Source organism: Eublepharis macularius, chromosome 12 (assembly GCF_028583425.1).
Source record: "Eublepharis macularius isolate TG4126 chromosome 12, MPM_Emac_v1.0, whole genome shotgun sequence".
Taxonomy (NCBI): domain Eukaryota; kingdom Metazoa; phylum Chordata; class Lepidosauria; order Squamata; family Eublepharidae; genus Eublepharis; species Eublepharis macularius.
In genome coordinates, this window is record NC_072801.1 from 38337126 (window position 1) to 38357318 (window position 20193).

General features: G+C 44.7%; 1 protein-coding gene across 3 annotated transcripts in view; it reads left to right on the top strand.

Moving 5' to 3' along the window:
- Window positions 1-20193, top strand: part of RARA (retinoic acid receptor alpha) — a 190648-nt gene that overhangs the window by 165173 nt on the left and 5282 nt on the right. For all 3 annotated transcript variants that reach the window (XM_054992974.1, XM_054992972.1, XM_054992975.1), the window contains 5 exons: window positions 4352-4500; window positions 9061-9202; window positions 13806-13966; window positions 14678-14854; window positions 15080-15284. In XM_054992974.1, coding sequence (XP_054848949.1) covers window positions 4352-4500; window positions 9061-9202; window positions 13806-13966; window positions 14678-14854; window positions 15080-15284 — 834 coding nt within the window. The remainder of the gene's footprint in view (window positions 1-4351; window positions 4501-9060; window positions 9203-13805; window positions 13967-14677; window positions 14855-15079; window positions 15285-20193) is intronic.

Below are 20193 nucleotides of genomic sequence, written 5' to 3' on the forward strand. Positions count from 1 at the left end.
CAAAACCTCAAACATTTTCGCTTCTTGTCTTCTCTGCACCAGTCCCCCTGGTTCAGTAGTTTTCAAGCCCAGATAGGGTTGCCAACCGCAAGGTAGGGATTGGAGCTCTCCCAGAATTGCAACTGATCTCTAGACTACAGAGATCAGTCTCCCTGGAGAAAATATCCCTCTGAGGTCCTTTCTCTAAATATACCCCACTCTTCCTAGGCCCACCACCCCCAATCTCCAGGAATTTCCCAAACAGGAGTTGACCGGGTTGTACCCTCTGGTAAGTCACAAGCCTCTATAGAGCAGCTATTAGGAGGGGGCAGAGTTTGGGAAAGACCTGCTGCTGATGTGCTTGTGTCAAGAGCAAAAGGGCCACACCTTCTACCTCTATCTTTTCTCAGGCTAAGAGGATGGCAAGGCAAAGCCATTCAGGGGAGGAGACGATTCCTTTTTGTTCCAGGCTCATTCAGAGACCCCACTGGTCTCCCTCTGTCCTCTGCTCGGTGCTCAGTATGTGCCTGCAGTGTGGAGCTGCTGCCATAAGTACTGAGGTCAGAACTTTGACTCTTCTTGTCCAGTGATTCTGATGTTACCTGACTGTGAGGTCATGTACCTTCCTAGGTCGTCACACTCCCTTTCCTTGAGCTGGAAAAGGAATTTGGGGTCCTGGCTTCTTGTTGGAGTCATGATTGTCACTGCATCTCCTTTCCAGAACTCTGTTCTAAACCCCTGAGCCATGGGAATTACAGCTTTTGAACTAAGTTGTGCAAGGGGGGGGGGTTGTTTCTGTAAATCAGTATGCCTTCATGAATTGATCTCAGCCCTGAGGGTTGCTGGGTTTCTTTCTGAGGCCGTGTCTGCTGGGTAGGACTTTCCTCATAAGGATTCTCTGTGGGAGTTTTTTAGGGTAGACAAGTTTGCGTGGGGAGGAGCACTTTGGTGGTTGCATGAAATATGCTTTCAGTTACCAGGTCAGCTTTGGTGGCAGCCCTGTCCCATCGATGATTGGAGTAGCAGAAGAAGAAGAAGAAACAAAAATTGCCATCAGACCTATGGAATGGCATCACTTCTAGGGGAAACCCAGAAGTGATCCCAGCCCTCTTTAGGAATCACTGGAAACTCTATGGGTTTACCATAGAGTTTCCAGCAGTTCCTAGAGAAGCATGGCATCTCTTTCAGGTTTTCTTTGGAACTGATGTCATGTCTTTGCTGGGTGCCCCTATGTCCCTCCCTGACTCCCACCAGTTACCAGGCCATGCCTAGTAATCCTATTTCAATCTCCCACACCCCACCCCAGATCAGCTTTCTTTTATGTATTTTTCACTCTGCCTGCAGAAGACCTGGGTATCACTGAAAAGCTTTTGCAGAAATGAAATTTGATCCAGTAAAACCAGTCTCACTATGTACTTCTGTTTTAAGTGGTTGGAAACTACTCTTTACCAGCTATATAGTCCCTTGAAACACACTGAGACTCCACTTTATTCTGAGAAATGGGAATTGAATCTAGGATTGAAATCTAGCCGTATCCTGCTTTAATCAAGCTAAAACCTTCTCCCTTTTGAATATCCTTGGCTTGGACACAGCAGATAGTTTCTGTGGATGAAACTATTTCCCCTGCATAGCATGATTCTCTGCCTACCCCTGCTACTGCAGCTCAGAATGCCCATGAAATGCAGCTCTTGGTGACCGGAGACCCACCCAGGAACAGAGTTTCAGAGGATAATGGGAAAGCTGTGAGTTGCAGGTGGAAAGAATTTCATCCATGGTAGCGCTCTGTTGGATCAAAGCCCTGGTATCTATTCCCTTTCCTCCTGGGGACTACCCATTAAAAATGACCCATATTAAAGGCCTTTTAAAAGCTTCCCTTTCCCAGTGCCACATTTCTGTCCCATTTCCCCCCCCCCCTAAACTGCCTCACTCCTTTGTCATAACAACAACATTCAATTTATATACTGCCCTTCAGGACAACTTAACATGCATTCAGAGTGGTTTACAGAGTATGTTATTATCCCCACAACAAACACCCTGCGAGGTGGGTGGGGCTGAGAGAGCTCTGGAAGAGCTGTGACTGACACAACGTCACCCAGCTGGCTTCAAGAGGAGGAGTGGGGAAGATATTTAGTAGGCCATGCAGATCAAGGGGGAGAGAAAGGGGTACATGTAGCTTCTTCCTTCCCCTGGATGGCATATATTGTATGGGTGATCCCCTAATTGTCATTTTGCGCTTGTGCAGGATATCATACTGTTGTGCCCAGTGTTAATTAACCTGTGGCAATTATTTTGCCCCTCTCTTTCCAATGCACCCCCTAGCATAGATGAAAAATACTGTCTCTTACGGTTTTTTACCCCAAATACGAGTGTGAGTGGATGAAAAGACATACCCACACAGTGCTTACTGAATGATTAGGTGAGAGTTGTCTGTTTTGCCTGGCCAAGGGGTGAATAGAACCTTTACACCTTCATTGCCTTGTTGATCAAGGACAGAACTGGGCTATGACTCTTCTTCTCACCTGGCCGGCAGATCCTATATATACAAGACCAGAATTCCCCAAGGTGAGTTCTCTTACCCCGAGGTGCAATTGGGTCAAGTAGTCAGTTGCATTCAGTTGCATGCAGAATGTCCCAGGTTCAATGACCAGCACCTCCAATTAAAGGAATGGGTAGGAGATGTTGTGGAAGAACCCGTCAGAGATCCTGAAAAGCTACTGTCAGTCTGAGTAGGCAAGTCTGACCTTGGTAGACCTGATAGTTTGACCCAGTATAAGGCAGCTTCTTGTGTTACCACACAGTAAGTACAGATGTGTGGCAAAATGCTCTCCTATAGCTATATTGGCAACAGGCTTGACAAGTGATTGGTTGCACACCCTGGGAACGTTGCCCTTGATAAAAGGTGATCTTTATTCTGAGTCGTAAATGAGAAGGTTATGAAGAGGAGTGTGGATGTTCTTGAAAATGTGGCCTTAAGATTCCCCCGCCCCATAGTATTTTGTGTGGACCAGCTGGCCTCAGGAAGGACTCTTTCCTGAACAGTTGAACAATTTGCCATAAATTTGAGCTAGAAGGCCTGCTGCTTCTGCTTGCAAGAAGATTTACTGTACTTTGTACAAGCTCAGAGGCACTTTCAGGATGACTTCTGTGCCAGTCTTGCACGCTTTAAAAAATTAAGCACTGTGTCTGCATCATTTGTCATTCCCCCACCCACCCAAACCAGCAAACTCTTTCTCCTCTCGGAGCTGAGAGCTCAAATGTGTCAGCCACCACAGCTGCCTGTCTGACTCTCCTTTCTCCCTCCCTCCTTCCTTTCCTCTTCCCCCGCTAGTTGATCTGCAGTGCCAGCATGCAATGCTCCTGGGATTGGTTGTGTCTGGCTCAATCCCACATCTTATTTCTCTGGCCTGAAAATGTCAAATCGCATCTCGCAGCAGTGCCTTCCCACCCTTGCCAACAGCACGGTGCAGGCGGCTTCCAAAGTTTTCAGCCCTTTGGGGCTTACCAGTTGAGGGGTATTCTGCACTCTTGAGCTGCTCCCTTATCTCCCCACACATCCAACCCTGGTGCAAGTTTCTTGTGGGCCGTGTGTGGTTTATAGGCATTCCGGTTGCCAGTTCTGCCTGACCAAAATATAGGCTGCTAAAAAGCATCCCCCAGGACATCATGCCGGAGCAGCTTGTTTTCAGCCTATGCCACTAAAACCATCGAACAGTGTTCCCGAGAAGCCAGCCCGGCAAGATCAGTGATTGATCAGAGGTTGTAGGTGCTCTGCAAGAGAAAACACACACCTCATTCCAATTGTAATCAATCAAGCCCTAAATTTGATGCAAAGAATAAATGTACATAAGAAACTGAAACCATTTTTTTCCAAATGTTCTGTCATGCTTGAGTGTTCTGCGGAGCATTTAGAAGGATTTAAAAAATAAGATGAAGTTGGTAAGGTGGAGTAAGTACCTTGGGCATGTGAACAGTCCAGGAATTCACAGCCAGCTTTAAAAGTGGAGCATTACCTTAATCCTCCTTCACTTTGCCCACTTCCTGAGAAAACTATGGACTGGCTCATAAATCCGATATCAAATGAGGATTCTGCATATGTAATGGGCCATCACAGATCAAACACTGCGGGCAGAAGTCTCGTATCTCCTCTGGTGCATTGCCTTTCAGTAGGGTCAATGTTTGGATGCCAGTAGTCAAGTGATGTGACTGCATGAATGTATTGGGTCCAAAGGGGGTATCATGAAAGTGAATTGGTGTTAAATTTAAATAGGAGCTTCCTGTTGGGCTCCAGACAGACTTGAAGCCTCTTCATTTTCTAGTTCTAATTCTGAAAAAGTAACTTTAAAAAATCTCTTTCTCTCTCTTTTCTCCACAGCCATTGAAACACAGAGCACCAGTTCAGAGGAGATCGTGCCCAGTCCCCCTTCGCCGCCCCCTTTGCCCCGAATCTACAAGCCCTGTTTTGTGTGCCAGGATAAGTCATCTGGCTATCACTATGGGGTCAGTGCCTGTGAAGGATGCAAGGTAAGGAGAGGGAATGGCAGCAGGCCATGGGGGGGGGGGAAGGTATGGGCAATGTTGATTTGTTGGGGGTGCACCATGGTCTGCTAGGAGTCTTCTTCTTTAGCCCCTGAGACCAGATCATAGAGGAAAGCAAAACTTAGGGAGAGGTCTTTTTCTGTTCACCCATAAACTGCTTCTTGCATCCAGCTGCCAGCTTGACCGGGCCGATCAGGTTGGCAGAGATCAGCCTGGACAAGCTGACACTGTGTTTTGTGTGCCTAGATCCCACCAGCAAATCTGCTTCCCTTTGCTAATTAACACGAGGTTCTTTGTGCTTTCATTTGCATGGAAGAAAGAGCTTTCTCTTTCCCCACCGGGAGTCTCTTAATCCCATTAGGGGGACCTAGCAGTGTTGTCCTGTTTCCTCTCTGCCGGGAACCAATGAGGGTTCCCGGAACCAATGAGGGTTCCTTCTCCCTCTTCTGGCAATTCCAGCTCCTCCTCTTCTGCAGTGGCAATCTTTTTGTTTCTTTTTTTAAATAAAGCATAAAGACCTGTTTCTGTCTTCTCATCTCTGAATGGGGAAAAGATGACACAAAGAATGTGTGTATTCTACACTCCTGGGGGCCTGCATTTGCACTTAGTAACATCTTGAGCATTGCAACTTATCACCTTTATCACCTTAAAAAAAAAAAGCCAAGCATCTAGGCCTCATGCTATGTAGAAACCCTTTCTCCTTTCCTTCTAGCATTCCCTTTCCTTGGTTAAAGTCCTAATTTGAAAAAAATCAGACATATTTAAGCAGATATATTTAATTTGCACAATTCTACATGTAAAGAATTAGATTTCTGGCTTTCAGTTGTGGGGAGAGGAATGGGGCGACGCAAGTGGTGCATCTCTGTGAATGTTGATGCTTATAAGCTTTTTGTTCCACAACAGTTTTTGATAGGAAGAACAGAAGGCTAGTTAATTGTCAGGCCGCTGAGAAGCAAGAGGCAGCGAGTGTGTGTCTTACAAAAGCACATGTGCATTGTCCCTCCACAGTTGCTAACTTCCTGTAGTTCCAGTTCTGGGTACATGTGTTACAAACTTAGAACTGGTTTAATTGCTGCCCAAAGGACCTCTCAGGATTACTGAGAGAATGTATGTGAAGTTCTTTAAAGACTTTGAAAGAGCTGTAGAAGTGTATAATTTTTTTCTGCATCTCATTCTGTTTTTTTACTAAAACAGAAAATAACATTGAACTGTAGATTAAATATCAAAAGCATGCTATATACCAGAAAGTGACATTAAACAGTAAACATAATACCAAAAATGAAATATGTAACAAAGTATTAAAACTACATAACATAACAAAAAGTAACATTAGAGAATAGACATAATATCAAAAACAGAATATATAGCAGATTATTAAAACTACATAATATGTCTCCTCTCCGTCCTCCCACTTATTTATGTTAAAATACATACTCACCATTTTATATTCAACATTAAAAAAAAACATATATTTCAGCCACATAGAAAAAAAACTTTCCATTTTTCTTGAAATTCTGAAATTGGATTATGCATATAAGAAGTTAATTTAGCCATTGACACATAAACGTACAATTTATTCATCCATTCAGTCACATCTGGACAAAGTTCTGCCTTCCATTTTGTTGCATATACTACTATCACAGCCATCACCTTATATTTAAAGAGTTCAGTGTGTCCTTTTATAATATTACTTGGTAAAATATTTAATAACATAGTTTTTGTTATTAGCACAAAGCAGAGCTTTAATATCTTTTGTATCTCTTCATGTATTTTTATCCAATATCTCCTTGCTTTCTTGCATGCCCATCACATGTAATAGAATGTTGCATCCGTACATAGACATTTCCAGCACCTTCTACTATAGCCCTTATTAGTTTTTGCAATTTCCTTATACCAGTTCTGCCTTAACATTTGACAATTCGTAAATTTAATTTCTTGATCCGTAAAGATGCCCATTGACTCATAGAGATAATTTCTTCAAAGTTTTGCATCTATTTTATCGTACAGTTCTTAACTTGTTCTGATTCTGTTTCATACTACAATAAGATTTTATATACTTTTCCTAACAAGTGTTTTGGGTTTCCACTGATTAGTTGTTCAAACACTTTTCTCTTAGTTCACCACCTCCTTTGGATAGTTGCTCTTTAAATTGGACACCACTTGATAGTACATCAACTATGGAATGTTTTCCCCTTGAACTTGAATTTCTTGCCATGTTTTTATTTTTCCATGCTTGTCCATCATATATTCATAATCTACATGATCAACTCTATTCCTTGTAGTAATATCATAGTGGGTGTCGACTGGTAAATGCCATTGGTAAAGTTGGCAGACTTAGTGTGTTTCTACATTGAAACCATTCTTAATAGTCCATCTCTCAAAATATGAGTGCCATCTTGTCTGAATAGGTTTCAGTGATTTCTTAATCCATAAATAATTATGAATTCCTTCCTGGTATCAATTGTCTCCAATATTATATGCCTTCTGTTTGGATTTCTAATCCATTCATTATCCAAATAAATGCTGCCGCTTGATGGAACAATTTGATATTTGGTACTACCAATCCACCTCAGCATTTTTCATCTTGTAATATTTTGAATCTTATCTGTGGTTTCTTCTCATTCCATACAAAGTTATTTACCCTTTTTGGCCACCTTTTAAAAATCTTTTCATCTATATGAATTGGCAGCATTTGAAACAAGAAATTCAATTTTGGTAATATATATTCATTTTAACAGCATAGATTCTCCCTAGCTATGAAATATTCAGTTTTTCGCATATTTGTAAATCTTCAGTGATGCCTGTCCAAACTTTTGATAATTATCTTTATTTAGGTTATTGTTTTGTCCCATCCCAGATATTTTACTGGTTTTTTGGTAATCACACAATCTGTTATTTTGTCGATCTCCTTTTGTTCATCTTTATCAATAATATCATTATCTTGGTCTTCTTTTTATTCAGTTTATATCCAGAAAATAATCCAAATCTTGCTATTTGTTCACAAATTTTAAGGAGTCATTTGGTTTTGTCACTGATATAACAACAGTCTTGGAGCCCCCCTTCATCTTTTCCTTGTCTACTTTCCCCCCTGCCCCTGCCTTATCACTATCACCAGTCTGTCCTCTCATGTTCTACACATGCTTGCAACATGGAGCCCCTTCCCCACCAGTGATCTCATACTGGCTACTTCCTGTCATGTACTTGTAGTTCTGTAGATTCCATGTTGCCCCCTGGGGATTAAAGATGGAACAGTTGAAGACACTGGCCAAGAAACCTCAAGCTATGCTGTGCTGCAAACCGCTCTTGATTAGACATGAGCACGAACAGAAAAAAAACGAACATGGTGTTTGTTGTTTGTTGCCATCCACAAACAACCAACATTGACGAACATGACCTGTTCACGAACATGTTTGTTGTTCATTGTTCGTGGGGGCCAGCCGGCCCTCCTCCAGCCATCAAGATCCCTAACCACACCACTCCCAGAAACCCTACCTGAACAGGCAGCAGGAAATGTACCAGTAATAACTAATAGCTTGGCTCCAGAGCCTGGCAGCAGCCCTGGAACCTGAAGGGGTAGATACCTATCCCACCACACACAAAGAAAATTTAAGCTCCAATGCACTCTCCCTGTCTCTCTCAAAATGCCAACAGCAACTGTCTCTCCTTCATTGTTTGCAAAACCAGAGCTGGGAGTCCCCCTCCCCCCTGCTGTTTGCTTCCTTGTAACAAATTTGGAGCTCCACACTTGAAAGGAAGACCTGCCTATCTAGCTAAATTGAGCATAGATTGGGGTTTCCAGGGCAACAGCAGGAGTTCAGAGTGAGTTCAGGCAGTCCCTGCCTCTGGTTGCCAAGGGAATTAATTGCAGGTGCCAGATTGTCTGGCTTGAACAGCAACGAACAAGCAACGACCACCTGTTCCTTTAGAATGGGACCTCACAAACAGCTTGTTCACGAACAGCCGATTGGGCTGTTCGTGGCTTTTTTTAGTTCGTATTGCTGTTCATGCCCATCTCTACTCTTGATATTTTATATAGCATTTTACAGGGGTTCAAGCACTTCATGAACGTTCTCAGTAATCCATTCAACAACCTAGTAAGGTAGAATGGTACCGTCCCCATAATATTGCAGATGGAATTGAGACAAGGGGAGAGTGGGTTGTGTAAGGCCTGCTCAATGCAATTATGGCTCAGATTTGCACCAAGAAGTGCAACGGCTACACACGCACACACACACAAAGCTGCCTTATTCCTGAGCCAGACCTTTGGGCTATCAAGAAAGATCTTTTCTGCTCTGACTGGCAGTCGCTCTCAAGGCACTCCAGCAAAGGTCTTTACAATCACCTACTACCTGATCTTTTTAACTTGAGGTGACAGGGATTGAAGCCTTGATCTTCTGTATGCAAGGCAGATGTTCTGCCCCTGTGCCATGGCCCCTCCCCTCCATCTGCTCTGAGAGATGGATGCAAGTAAGAAAACCAAGCTAATGAGGACAGCACTTTAACCGCTTCCTTTTTTTCCTCCTCTCCTCCTGCCCCGCCCTACAGGGTTTCTTCCGACGTAGCATCCAGAAGAACATGGTGTACACCTGCCACCGTGACAAGAATTGCATCATCAACAAAGTGACACGAAACCGTTGTCAGTACTGCCGCCTGCAGAAGTGCTTTGAAGTTGGCATGTCCAAGGAGTGTGAGTGAAGGGCAGGAAAGAGGACGGGGACGTGTCTGGCTGCCAGCATCCTGCTGCAGGAGCGAGCAGCAATGTCATTCTCAAATTTAAAACTCACAAGAGCTGTTGCAGTATTCTGGGTGGGAGATACCAGGCTTTGACTCTGTGTGTATACAAAAAACGCTACCAACTCCTCTTTCTGGGTTAAGTCACAAGCATAGTCTGTCTAAGTTGTTTCTCAAAATCAGATAACAAGAGTAAAGCATTTTCAAATAATCCAGTAACACTGAAGCAAAAGATGTGGTGATACTGGACAGAGATATACAGGAAGAGAAGCAGATGGTGGGTGGGAACAAAAAATAAATACAGTTTGACTTGCACAGGCAAAGCAATAAAGGAGGGAGCCAATATAGTCATCTTTTTTTTTGTTTAAAGAGAGTTTCTAGTCCTCATGATCATGAAGGTGTATTTTTTTTAAGGGTATAAGAAGTCTTTTCTGCAGAAATTTCTAGTTTTTAGTGAGCAGGATGCCTGGTCTTCCGTGGCCCTCCTTACAGCCATGGGTGGTTGCTTTTTAACCATTGTATACTCCTACTGCATATTTTCCCATTTTCTTTCCTCCTCTTAAAGAGAAAAAAAATGTTGTTCTTTCAAAAAACCGCAACCACCAAACAACTTAAATTTCAGATGTAAATTGTTGCCTTTGGGTCAATATTTAGGGATTTATCTCATCCAACAGATTTTGCGGGGTGGGTGGGATTGTGGCAGTTCTTTTTCTTCCATCAGCGCTTCAGATGAGGGGGGTTAATCTGTTCCAAGATTCCTACCTCTTTTTCACCCACCCACTCCGCTAAAAAAACAGCCGCCATTGAGTCACAAGGATTTTTCTAGTTTTCACCCAAAAGACTTGGTGCCCTCCTCTCCGTGCTGATTTCGAGGGTGTTTCCTCGGCAACCGGTGATTGATGATGTCAGAGATAAATGACGCAGACAGGGCCCTCCTGGCGTCTGCAATGCTTAGTTGTCATGGCTGCCGACTGTAACAGGGTGGGGAGGAGGGAACCCCACTTCGCTGTGACAACGCGAAGGGTTATTAATAAAGCCATAGGGTCGAGAAGCAGCAGAATGACCTGGTGGAAGGTGTTAGATGGACAGAGACCCAGTGGCTGATGTGAGGCATCCTACATCTTGCCTTTTTTTTTTGTCAATCTCCCCCAATAGGGTACATAGAAATAGAGTGGGGCAGGGAAGCTGAGGGCAGATTCTGTCCTTGCTTCTCCACACCTGAGTGGCAGCTTTGACCTTCCACTGCAGGAGTTCCAGCTGCTAACGCTGTAGGTGTTTGTTTGTTTAGTACATTTTCATCGTGCCTTTCCTCCACCCCAGGAGTTCAGGGCAGCTTACGCAGTCCTCCCTGCCTCACAACAGCCCCATGAGGTAGGTTAGTCTGAGAGAGTGAGTGATGGCTCAGGGTCATCCATTACATTTCATAGCATTGAAAACCAGGTGTCTCCTGTCCTAGTCCAACCATTGCGCCCCACTGGCTCTCTCTCGCTGTTTCTACCACCACTGCCATCCCAGTAAATGAGGGCAAAGGGGGCTGCAGAAGTAGAGTATGAGCTGTTTCTTCTGCTTTTAAGATGTCTCCCCCACTCATATGCACATACCGCCATGTTTCTGAATCCCCCTTCTTGCCCATTTCTCTTGCCGTCTTTCAATTCTCCTTATGCCAGCTGCTTTTTCTCTCCCCCCCCCCAACCTCTATGTGATGATGGATGCAGTGTTCCCCCCCTCCCTAACTGCCTGTCTGGACTGTGCTTTATTGAATTTGCCAAGCAGACATGACTGATTTCCGAATTATCCCCCTCCCTCCCGCCCCTACCTCCTCCCTCAGGCAGGCTGGTGAAAATCTACCAGCCCACCACGAGCGAAAAGCGCATCTGGCGTTGTCGCTGTCTCCCGATTTGTATTTTTTTTATTATTGTTGTTGCTGTTACCATCATCATCAAAGAAGAAAATGTGTTAGGGGAAAAAAAAGATCTTGCTCCCAAGAGGAGAGCTGCCTTAACTTCCTCCAGGGTACCGTGTGTGGTTTCTGTGTGAAGAGACCCAACAAGACAGAAACACATACAACAAGGCTTTTGTGAGGCCTTCGTTTCATGCATAGTGAGGCAACACACTCATACACACACGTCTGATACACCCCACCCATGTGTTTCCACTTCCTTTTCGTGGCCTTTGGGACTTAAAATTGTCATTTTTATCAGATTCTCCTGTGTAGATTAACAAAGTACATTCCAGTTAGAAGAACTCTTTGTATTCCCTTTGTCTATTTTCATTTCTTGTCTGTTCCACTTAAAAAAATTCCAGCGGGTTACCGGAAAAAATACTGTAAAAGCTAAGGGCAGGCTGGATGGCCAAAACAAACCTGAGAAAGGGCCCCTCACACTCTTCAGTGCCAGCCCCTCACCTGATGGGAGGAATGAGGCTGTTCATGCAAGACGGTGACTGCTGGCCCCCTTGGCTCATTTTTTTCCAATCAGCCCCGCCAGCGATAGCCCTCGACAGTCACAGCCAGGGAGGGTTGCCATTGGGGGCCAGTGGGGTAAGGATGAGACGACAGTGATGGAGCAAAGTAGCAGGGCAGCAAGTCCAGGCACTGCACCACCTACCTCCACACAACACCTGCCTCGCTGCTCCGTGCCTGGCCTGTTGCTGACCTTGCTACTCTGCTTGCCTCCCAGGCAAGGGAGGGCGCTCAGAAGAGGTGGTCATTGGCATTTTCCCACTGGTTGTAATGGCCAATCTGACCCTGTTGAAGGTGCATATTAAAACCACCAATTTCAAATGAATTGTGGTAAATACAGCATAACAAATAATAAAAGATTACTCTCTTTGAAAATGTTCCTCAGAATTCCTTAAAGATACTTGGATATTGGCAAGTCTCCCATGGAAGAGAGCTCCGCAGGTCCGGGGCCACCTCTCTTCTCTGCAGACATACTCCAAACTAGATTGTGTGTGCTTGTGCTGGCTGAGATAGTAGTTATATTTTGTCCTTGTTATTTTCTTTTTCCATTTGTACCTTCAGAATGGCTTGGGAAAAGTGTTTTGCTGCCACCCAGACCTGGGCAAAAACTAGTTTCAGATTTCTCCAGTTCACGTTCCCTTTCCCCCCTCCAGTCTCTTCCTGGGAATGTCCTTCTATATCTTGTCTTGAAAAATTACCCCCCTCCCCGCCGCCTGCCTTTCCTTTTGGCCCTCTCCTCCAGCACCATACCCCTCAGCCCCCTTCCATCTTCTTTCAAGTGTTTATTTAACTCTATGCCTACTTTGCTAGCTTCCTTCAACTTACTTTTGCATGCCTTCTTTTCTTGCTTCTCTTTACTCTGCTTTCCAACTCTTCACCTGCCCTGTTCCCCAGTGTTCCTGCTTCTGTCCTGTGTTCTTGGTGCATGGCTTCTATCTCCCCAGGCCCACTGTGGGATGTTTCCAAACCAAACATTCAGCTCCTTTACAGAAGTTGCACTTTGTGGCTGATTTATGATGCACGCGTAGCTCTAATGTTTGCAAATATTCCATGACATCATGGCAGCTTACCCAATAAATGGGGAGAGGCAGGAAGCAAGCTTACACAGCTAGGCAACAGGTGGTAAAGTAAGAAATTGTATACCACTTTATCAGAAAGCAAAAGAAGTTTGTGGCTTAAATGCTTATGGTGCTAAATTTGTGGCCAGATGCTTGCTGGTCCCAATGGCGGACATAAAGAATATTTTTAAAAATGCATATCTATACCAACTTTTTCATTTCCTAAATATGTCCTGTGCAACCTAACTTCGTGCTGTCTTCCCTAGCCCCTTTACTTCCATTTAACAATGCTTCGTCTTTTTTAGGTATCTCAGTTAGGTATTGAACAACTCGCAAATATTTAATGGTTGTTTATCATTAATATACAGGGCCAGCACACCCATTGAGGCCAGGTAGGCGGTGGCCTTGAGCGCGAGGGCACTGGAGAGGCGCCAGAGGGGGTGTTGGGGCGGAGGCACGCGCAGCGGAGCTGGTGCGACTGGGCTGCAGCTTCTGCTGCAGCCAGCCAACCCCGTGCCGCCGCTGCCACCACATGCCACAGCCAGGTGCAGAAGCCGCGAGCCGCTGCTGGGGTGGCGCGCGGAGGCTGCTCCGTGCTCCACACGCTGCCCCAGCAGCAGCCTGTCGGCTTCTGCGCCCGGCTGGGGCATGTGGCGGCGGTGGCAGCGGCGGCACGGGGCTGGCTGGCTGCAGCAGCAGCTGCAGCCAGCCACACCAGCTCCGCTGCGCGCTCCTCTGCCCCCACACACCCCAGCCTGGTGCAGAAGCCGTCAGGCTGCTGCTGGGGCGGCGTGAGGAGCACAGAGCTGCTTCCACGTGCCGCCTCAGCTATCCTGCGCTGCGTGATGATGTCATCGCATGATGACGTGATCACAGTCCGTGGCGCACGCATGTGCACAAGTGGCCGCAGGCACCAGAAACTCTGGCGCCGGCCCTGTTAATATATATACTAAAAAGGAAGAGCCATTCATTAAGGAAGTCTCAGTGTTTTGGAGAGCACTAGGCGCTCTTTGCATCCTCCTCTTTGCTTGCCCCTCCAGCTGTCCGGAACGACAGGAACAAAAAGAAAAAAGACACTCCCAAGCAGGAATGTTCGGAGAGCTACGTCATCACTCCAGAGGTGGAGGATCTTATTGAGAAAGTGCGCAAGGCTCACCAGGAGACCTTCCCTGCCCTCTGCCAGTTGGGCAAGTATACCACGGTGAGTAGTAGCCAAGAGAGGTATTAAGAGTCTGTGGTGCTCAGACTGGTGAAATGGCAGGTGACCATGGAAGAGGGGCATCTCAACAAAGATTATGGCTGGAATTCCAAATATTCTGTGATAACAAACTTTTCCAGTTCTCTTCTGCCAGAAGCCATATTTTTCCACCTGAGTAAATTTGTGTTTCCTAGTTCATTTTACATAATTTACTCTGCCATTGTTTGCTAGGGAATATGGAGCACATTTACCAGGCACTTCCTACCTTTTTCAAGCTTATTTTTGGAGCTGTAGGGACTAGAAACTTGCACATGGACATTTGTGGGGGGCGGGGGGAACACCTCCATAAGACCGTTTTATCAGCCCCAACCAGCATAGTCTCTCACTGTCGAATACTGTTTCCGTAGCTGGTTTGGATCCAGTTCTTAAAGAGCAGAGGATGTTAGCACCAAAATAGTCCTACCGATCGTTTTGTGAGCCCAATCCTCATTCTCCATAGGATGAGAATTGGCATTAAGGAAGGTGGATTTCCTTTGAACTCCCCCTTCTTCAGTTCACTGAGCACTATGTGCTTAGTCTTCCAAGAAACAAATTCTTCTAGGGGCTCAAACCCACCTAGAATTGGGTGTCAAATACACAGTACCTCTCTCCCTTTTCTTTTGCTCTCCTCTCACCCTGATCTTCTGATATCTTTCCCTGTCTTCCCTGCCACAGAATAACAGTTCGGATCAGCGGGTGTCTCTCGACATTGACCTGTGGGACAAGTTCAGTGAACTGTCCACAAAGTGTATCATCAAGACAGTCGAATTCGCCAAGCAGTTGCCAGGTTTTACCACGCTCACCATCGCTGACCAGATCACGCTCCTCAAAGCAGCCTGCCTCGATATCCTGGTGAGTAAGGATATAACCACCTCCTTCAAACAAGGAAACCTTTGGAAATACAGAGCCCTTAGGTAGATTGAAGGCACCTAATTCTTACCTTCTGTTGGGGCATCCCTGAACCATCATCTTCATCATAGGGTGACCCACGTTACTCAGCCCATGGTATTATGCAGACAGGAGAAAGGCAAAATAGGAGGAATTGTGATGCATGCTCTTCCATGTCTCCCTTCTCAGATCCTGCGGATATGCACACGCTACACCCCGGAGCAGGACACCATGACCTTCTCAGATGGCCTGACTCTGAACCGCACTCAGATGCACAATGCGGGCTTTGGGCCCCTCACGGACCTAGTCTTTGCTTTTGCCAACCAGCTACTGCCACTTGAAATGGACGATGCTGAAACAGGCCTTCTCAGCGCCATCTGCCTCATATGTGGGGGTGAGTGCTATTGGTAGGAAAAGATACCTCCCAAATTAGGGCTGAGTCCTAGAAACGTATCCTGTAGTCCCAGGGCTTGATTATGAAATGTTTGTAATCACAGTGTTGCATGTATACTTAGTGCTGCACTGTGAAAACTCAAGGCTTTGCTCTCTGTGTGTGTGTGCATGTGTGTATGAATGAAAATGAAAGATAATTTCCCCTTGGACTTCAGATGGCTACTAACCCTTAGGGGCCAAAGAAAGGAAGAGTTCAAATGAGTGGTTCGATGGCTGGTGGCTGCCTGTCTTGGCTTTAAATGATCAGAGGTAGAACATAGGATAATGCTCTGGTGACAGGTGTCACATAACTTGTTCCAACATAATATTTTTGTGCGTATGGGCTCTGTGGGAACAGCTCCAAAAATGAGCAATTCCTGAAATAATTCCACATTTTAGCACCATTAATTAACCTTAGGTTGTTTTTTTTTATTTAGCAGAAGGGAACTTGTTCATGGGAATTCTACAGTCCATATTATGGAACTAAAACTGTGTGTGTATGTGCATACACACATGCACACACAGAGAACATTTCCTTGCAATTACCACTTTAGTGAGAATGAGAACTAGGTGCTTGTCTAAGCTGGGCCTACTTCTCATTGAGGTGTAAGCCTCTAATTTGGGCTTGTACCTATATGAACTGCAGATGGGAAATCACATGCTTGAATGCCCCTCTTTGCAAAAGTTTCCTCTGTACAGAAAATTAGATGCTGGGGGAAGAGTTTCTAGTTTTTTCTGCGAGGGGATCATTTTGTACAGAGGAGCGTGCGGTCATCAGGATCACTCTTCTCCTCTGCGAAAGAAGAATAGGTCTGAGGACAACACATGGGCTTATCACCTCAGTGAAAAGTGGGTGAAGAATAAGAGAAGCTGTTGCTAAACTCTTGACAGCACAAGAATTTTTTGCTGAGTGCTCCCAGGAGTAAGTATTTGCAGTAAATGGGGAAAAAATGTTTTCTGGAAGATACGGATGAGGGCCAATTTATATACTCATTAGAATCCAGTGATTAAGCTTTTCCTGGACAGTCCAGTTTCTGGCTGCATGTGGGGGAGTTTGTGTTTGGACGCTCCCCCATTCTCTTTTGAAACTCCCTGCGAATACATGCCAAGTGGATGAAGGAGAAGAGTTCGTCTTAGCCTCCTGCAGAGTCCTCTGCCTTACATGCTAATTTTCCAGTGTGCACAAAATGTATTTTGTGGGAGCCTTGATAAATGCAGCTCCCCTCCCATCTTCTGGCCACCATTGTTACTCTTTGCATGAAGTGGTACAGCCCAGAAAAAAATTTACAGTTTGATTCTGCTGGGGTTCCATGCAAGGCTTTCAACTTCCAAAGGCAAAAAGGTTAACTACACACACTTACAAAAAATGTGAGAGATAGTTAGGGATGTTTAGCCTGCCCAAACCTAGCTACTGTGGATTGGGAATGTTCTATTTAAAAATGTGTAAAATAACAAAATTAAAACGTGGAGCTTTGCCAAATATTTGGGCCCTCCCCACATACCTGCCTTCTAATTCTAGAAGCTACAAACCAGCTCCACCACTCTTGACCTTGGCTTCTCCCAAGTCAGTTAGCCCTGGGAACTGTAACTTGCAAAGAGAGAGAGAGAGCTAAGAATTCCCTGAGTGGGATCCTTGAATATAAGCCCCAAGAGTTCTTGGTAACTCTTGAGGCTGGGGGCAGGGTGCCCATAACAACCTGATGTGTTTGGTGGGAGGCACTTGGAGCTTTTGCCAGGAACTGCCCTACATACCTTTATGCATTTCCTCTGCAGCACTCAGAGCTACAAACAGTTGTGTGTGTCCTCATTAAAGCCTTGCTTATACCATGCCAAGTACTGGATTTTGCTGTTGTTCTGCAAACATCCACACGTACTGCCTGATGCTCAGGGAAGGGGGCAGGGAAGCAGCGTGTGCCGAATCCCTGCCTAACAGTGCCACTTGGTGGCAATGCGAGGAAACACTTTTTAGTGGAAGCCACCAAGAGTACTTTTGAAAGGATGGATGAGAGAAGGCATGTATGCACACTAGGGCAGGTTCATGGTGTTTAGTCACCTCAAGCAAGGTACACCTATCCCCTTTTAGATCCATGCTGCCAGCCAGGTAAGAACAAAGCCCCTACAGTAACTCCTGGTCAGGAGCAAATGGCAGTCCCCTATTGTACTGCCGACAGCTCGGAGTGAGCTGAGCCCAGGTGGAGCATTTGTGCCTTTCATTGGGCTGGCCCAAGCAGCCCCTCAGAGAACCAGTCTGTTTGTGCTTAGAGGATTTTAAGTAATTTCAAATAGTGCCTTATTGTTAAACAGTTAAAATAAACGGTTGTACTCAGTGTCTGTTTTGAGATGTGGGCACTGAAAAGCCCCTCCCCCATTGCAACCTCCCAGGCAAATATATACTTAACAGAATAAATCTCTGGTGCAGTATTTTTTAAAAAATTCTTTACCGTCCACCTTTCTCATTGAGACTCAAGGTGGCTTATACAGTGTTAAGACAATACAGTAATTAGGATGAGACACCTAATAAGCAATGCAATAAGAATGGGATTACAGTAATCTGAAACAAAGTATAAAGTATTAGACACAATAGTCACGTGTTAGCAGGGCAGATTGATTTAAAGTTTTTCATTTATGATTTAGATATTTTGTAACTAAAATTGTGTGCTGCTTGGTTGCTGTAGGCCTAAGAATAATTGGATTTAAAACTTGATAGAGCCTTTATGAAATCTTGGAGGCAACACAATAAGTTTAACTACCAAATTCAATATATTATTTTGGGAAATGCTCTACAGTACACTCCTCCTTTTACATTAACACCTACACATCTTTGCTAAAAGCAAAAGCAGCCAAAATCCAGCCATCATGAGAGGACTTTTGTAGAGAGCTGCTGGCTGGAATTGAAATTAGCACATGCATCTTTGACCTATGGTTTTCTTTCTGCTCTTTAATCTCTTGCTTCTGTGCTGCCTAGGGTTGCAAGCTCCAGGTTGGGAAATTCCTGGAGATTTGGGGGTGGAGTTTGGGGAGAATGGGGTTTGGCGAAGGACCTCAATGAGGAGCAATGACATTGGGTCTGTTCTTCAAAGCTGCCATTTCCCTCAGGGAAATAGATCTCTGGAGCCTCTGGAGCCCAGTTGTAATTCTAGGAAAGATGTCTAGGCCCGCCCCGCCTGGAGGTTGGTAACCCTAGTACTGCTCTGCCCTACAAAAATAGTAAATAATCACAACCAGAAGCAGTTGGTCAGATCACTATGAAATGAGAAGCAAATGTGTTTTGATGGGTAGATAGGTAGAGTTAATAATACTATCTATTTACCCATTAAAAAAACATGGACATGGAATAACCTGTAGCCCAGACCAAGATAATTATAAGTACTAAGTCAGTTGCAGAAATCATAAATCAGGAATGAAAAGTCACTCAGATGAATTAGTAGAAGACACCTGGAGTGACTTGTCAAGCCTAGCCTCCCTTCTCCAGCCATAATATTGAGCGTATTAACTGTTTTCCCATACAATGTCTGAAGACATTTCTCCCCTCTCCCTCAAAAGTCATGCTGTAGGAAGAAAAGCAGCCTTTATAATGGGACATAAACTCCGTTTTAGGAGATCATATATGAATGTATTGCAATTCATTTTGGAACGGGTTTTTTAAAAACAGATGTGCATTATAGCCAAAAAGTATAAAAATATCTGCATTTTTTAAGTTACCGATTTTTATCTGCCCTTTATAGTTAAGCTAGGTTTTTTCCTACACGGAAGTGACTTTTTCTGTTGAAAATTCATAACTATCAGAAGCTGCCTTGAGATGTGAAATATCCTCTTACCCTAAAATTAGGCAAACCATTTGCAGCGTTGGAGCCTAAAATTAGACTTTGTGTAGTGGTTAGAGTAGGGGTGGCCAAACTACGGCTCGAGAGCCGCATGTGGCTTTTATAGACATATTGTGTGGCTCCCAGAGGACTCTGAGTATCGCCGTGGCCATACAGTTTATTTTAATTTAGTTTATTTCCCTCCATCCCTTTCCTTCTTTGCTTCTTTCTTTCCATGTCTTTCATATTTTCAGTAAAAATGTTGGGGTTGCTAGGTCCAACTCAGAAACTCCTTTGGGGTTGAAGCCTATCAAGGATGTGATACCACTTTTGTCAAAGGTCTGATGATGGCTCTTCCCAAGCTCCACCCCTTCTGATTATGTCACTACCAGCATACTGCACCCAAACCCCACCCCTTCCTGTGATGCTACTTTCAAGAAACTCCCACAAACTCGCCTCTTCCTCGGAAGTCACTTCAATGCATCATGTCTTGCAGCTTTCAAACATCTGACGTTTATTCTATGTGGCTCTTACATTAAGCAAGTTTGGCCACCCCTGGATTAGAGTGCAGGACTATGAGTTTGAAGAGCCAGGTTTGAATCCCCACTCTGCAATGGAAGCTTGCTGGTGTGACCTGGGGGCAGTCACACACTCTCAGCCTAACCTACCTCACATGATTGATGTGAGGATAAAATGGGGGAATGATGTAAGCTGCTTTCAAGTCCCCATATAATATAAAAATAAATACAAATAAACACACCAAGATGGTTAAAAATACAGCCAGCCAGATCCCAAACCCCAGGGATGGTCTTCCATACTGGCAAAGTCTTAGCTATGAAAATAAATATGAAAGCATTAAAGGTGCCATCTTCTTGCTGGTGGTTTGTGTGTACCTTTGATCAGCTTCCTAAAATGCAGCCATTCAACAGGTGCAGTATTTCTCCCATCTTGTGCCTGTGGGAAGGTGGTGGGATATGAAAGCTGCATTCATTCTGTTTCTGTCTATTGAGCAGCTGATGGAAGTACAGAGTATCTCAAGGGATGTTAAGTACTGCCTTGTGAAGCCTC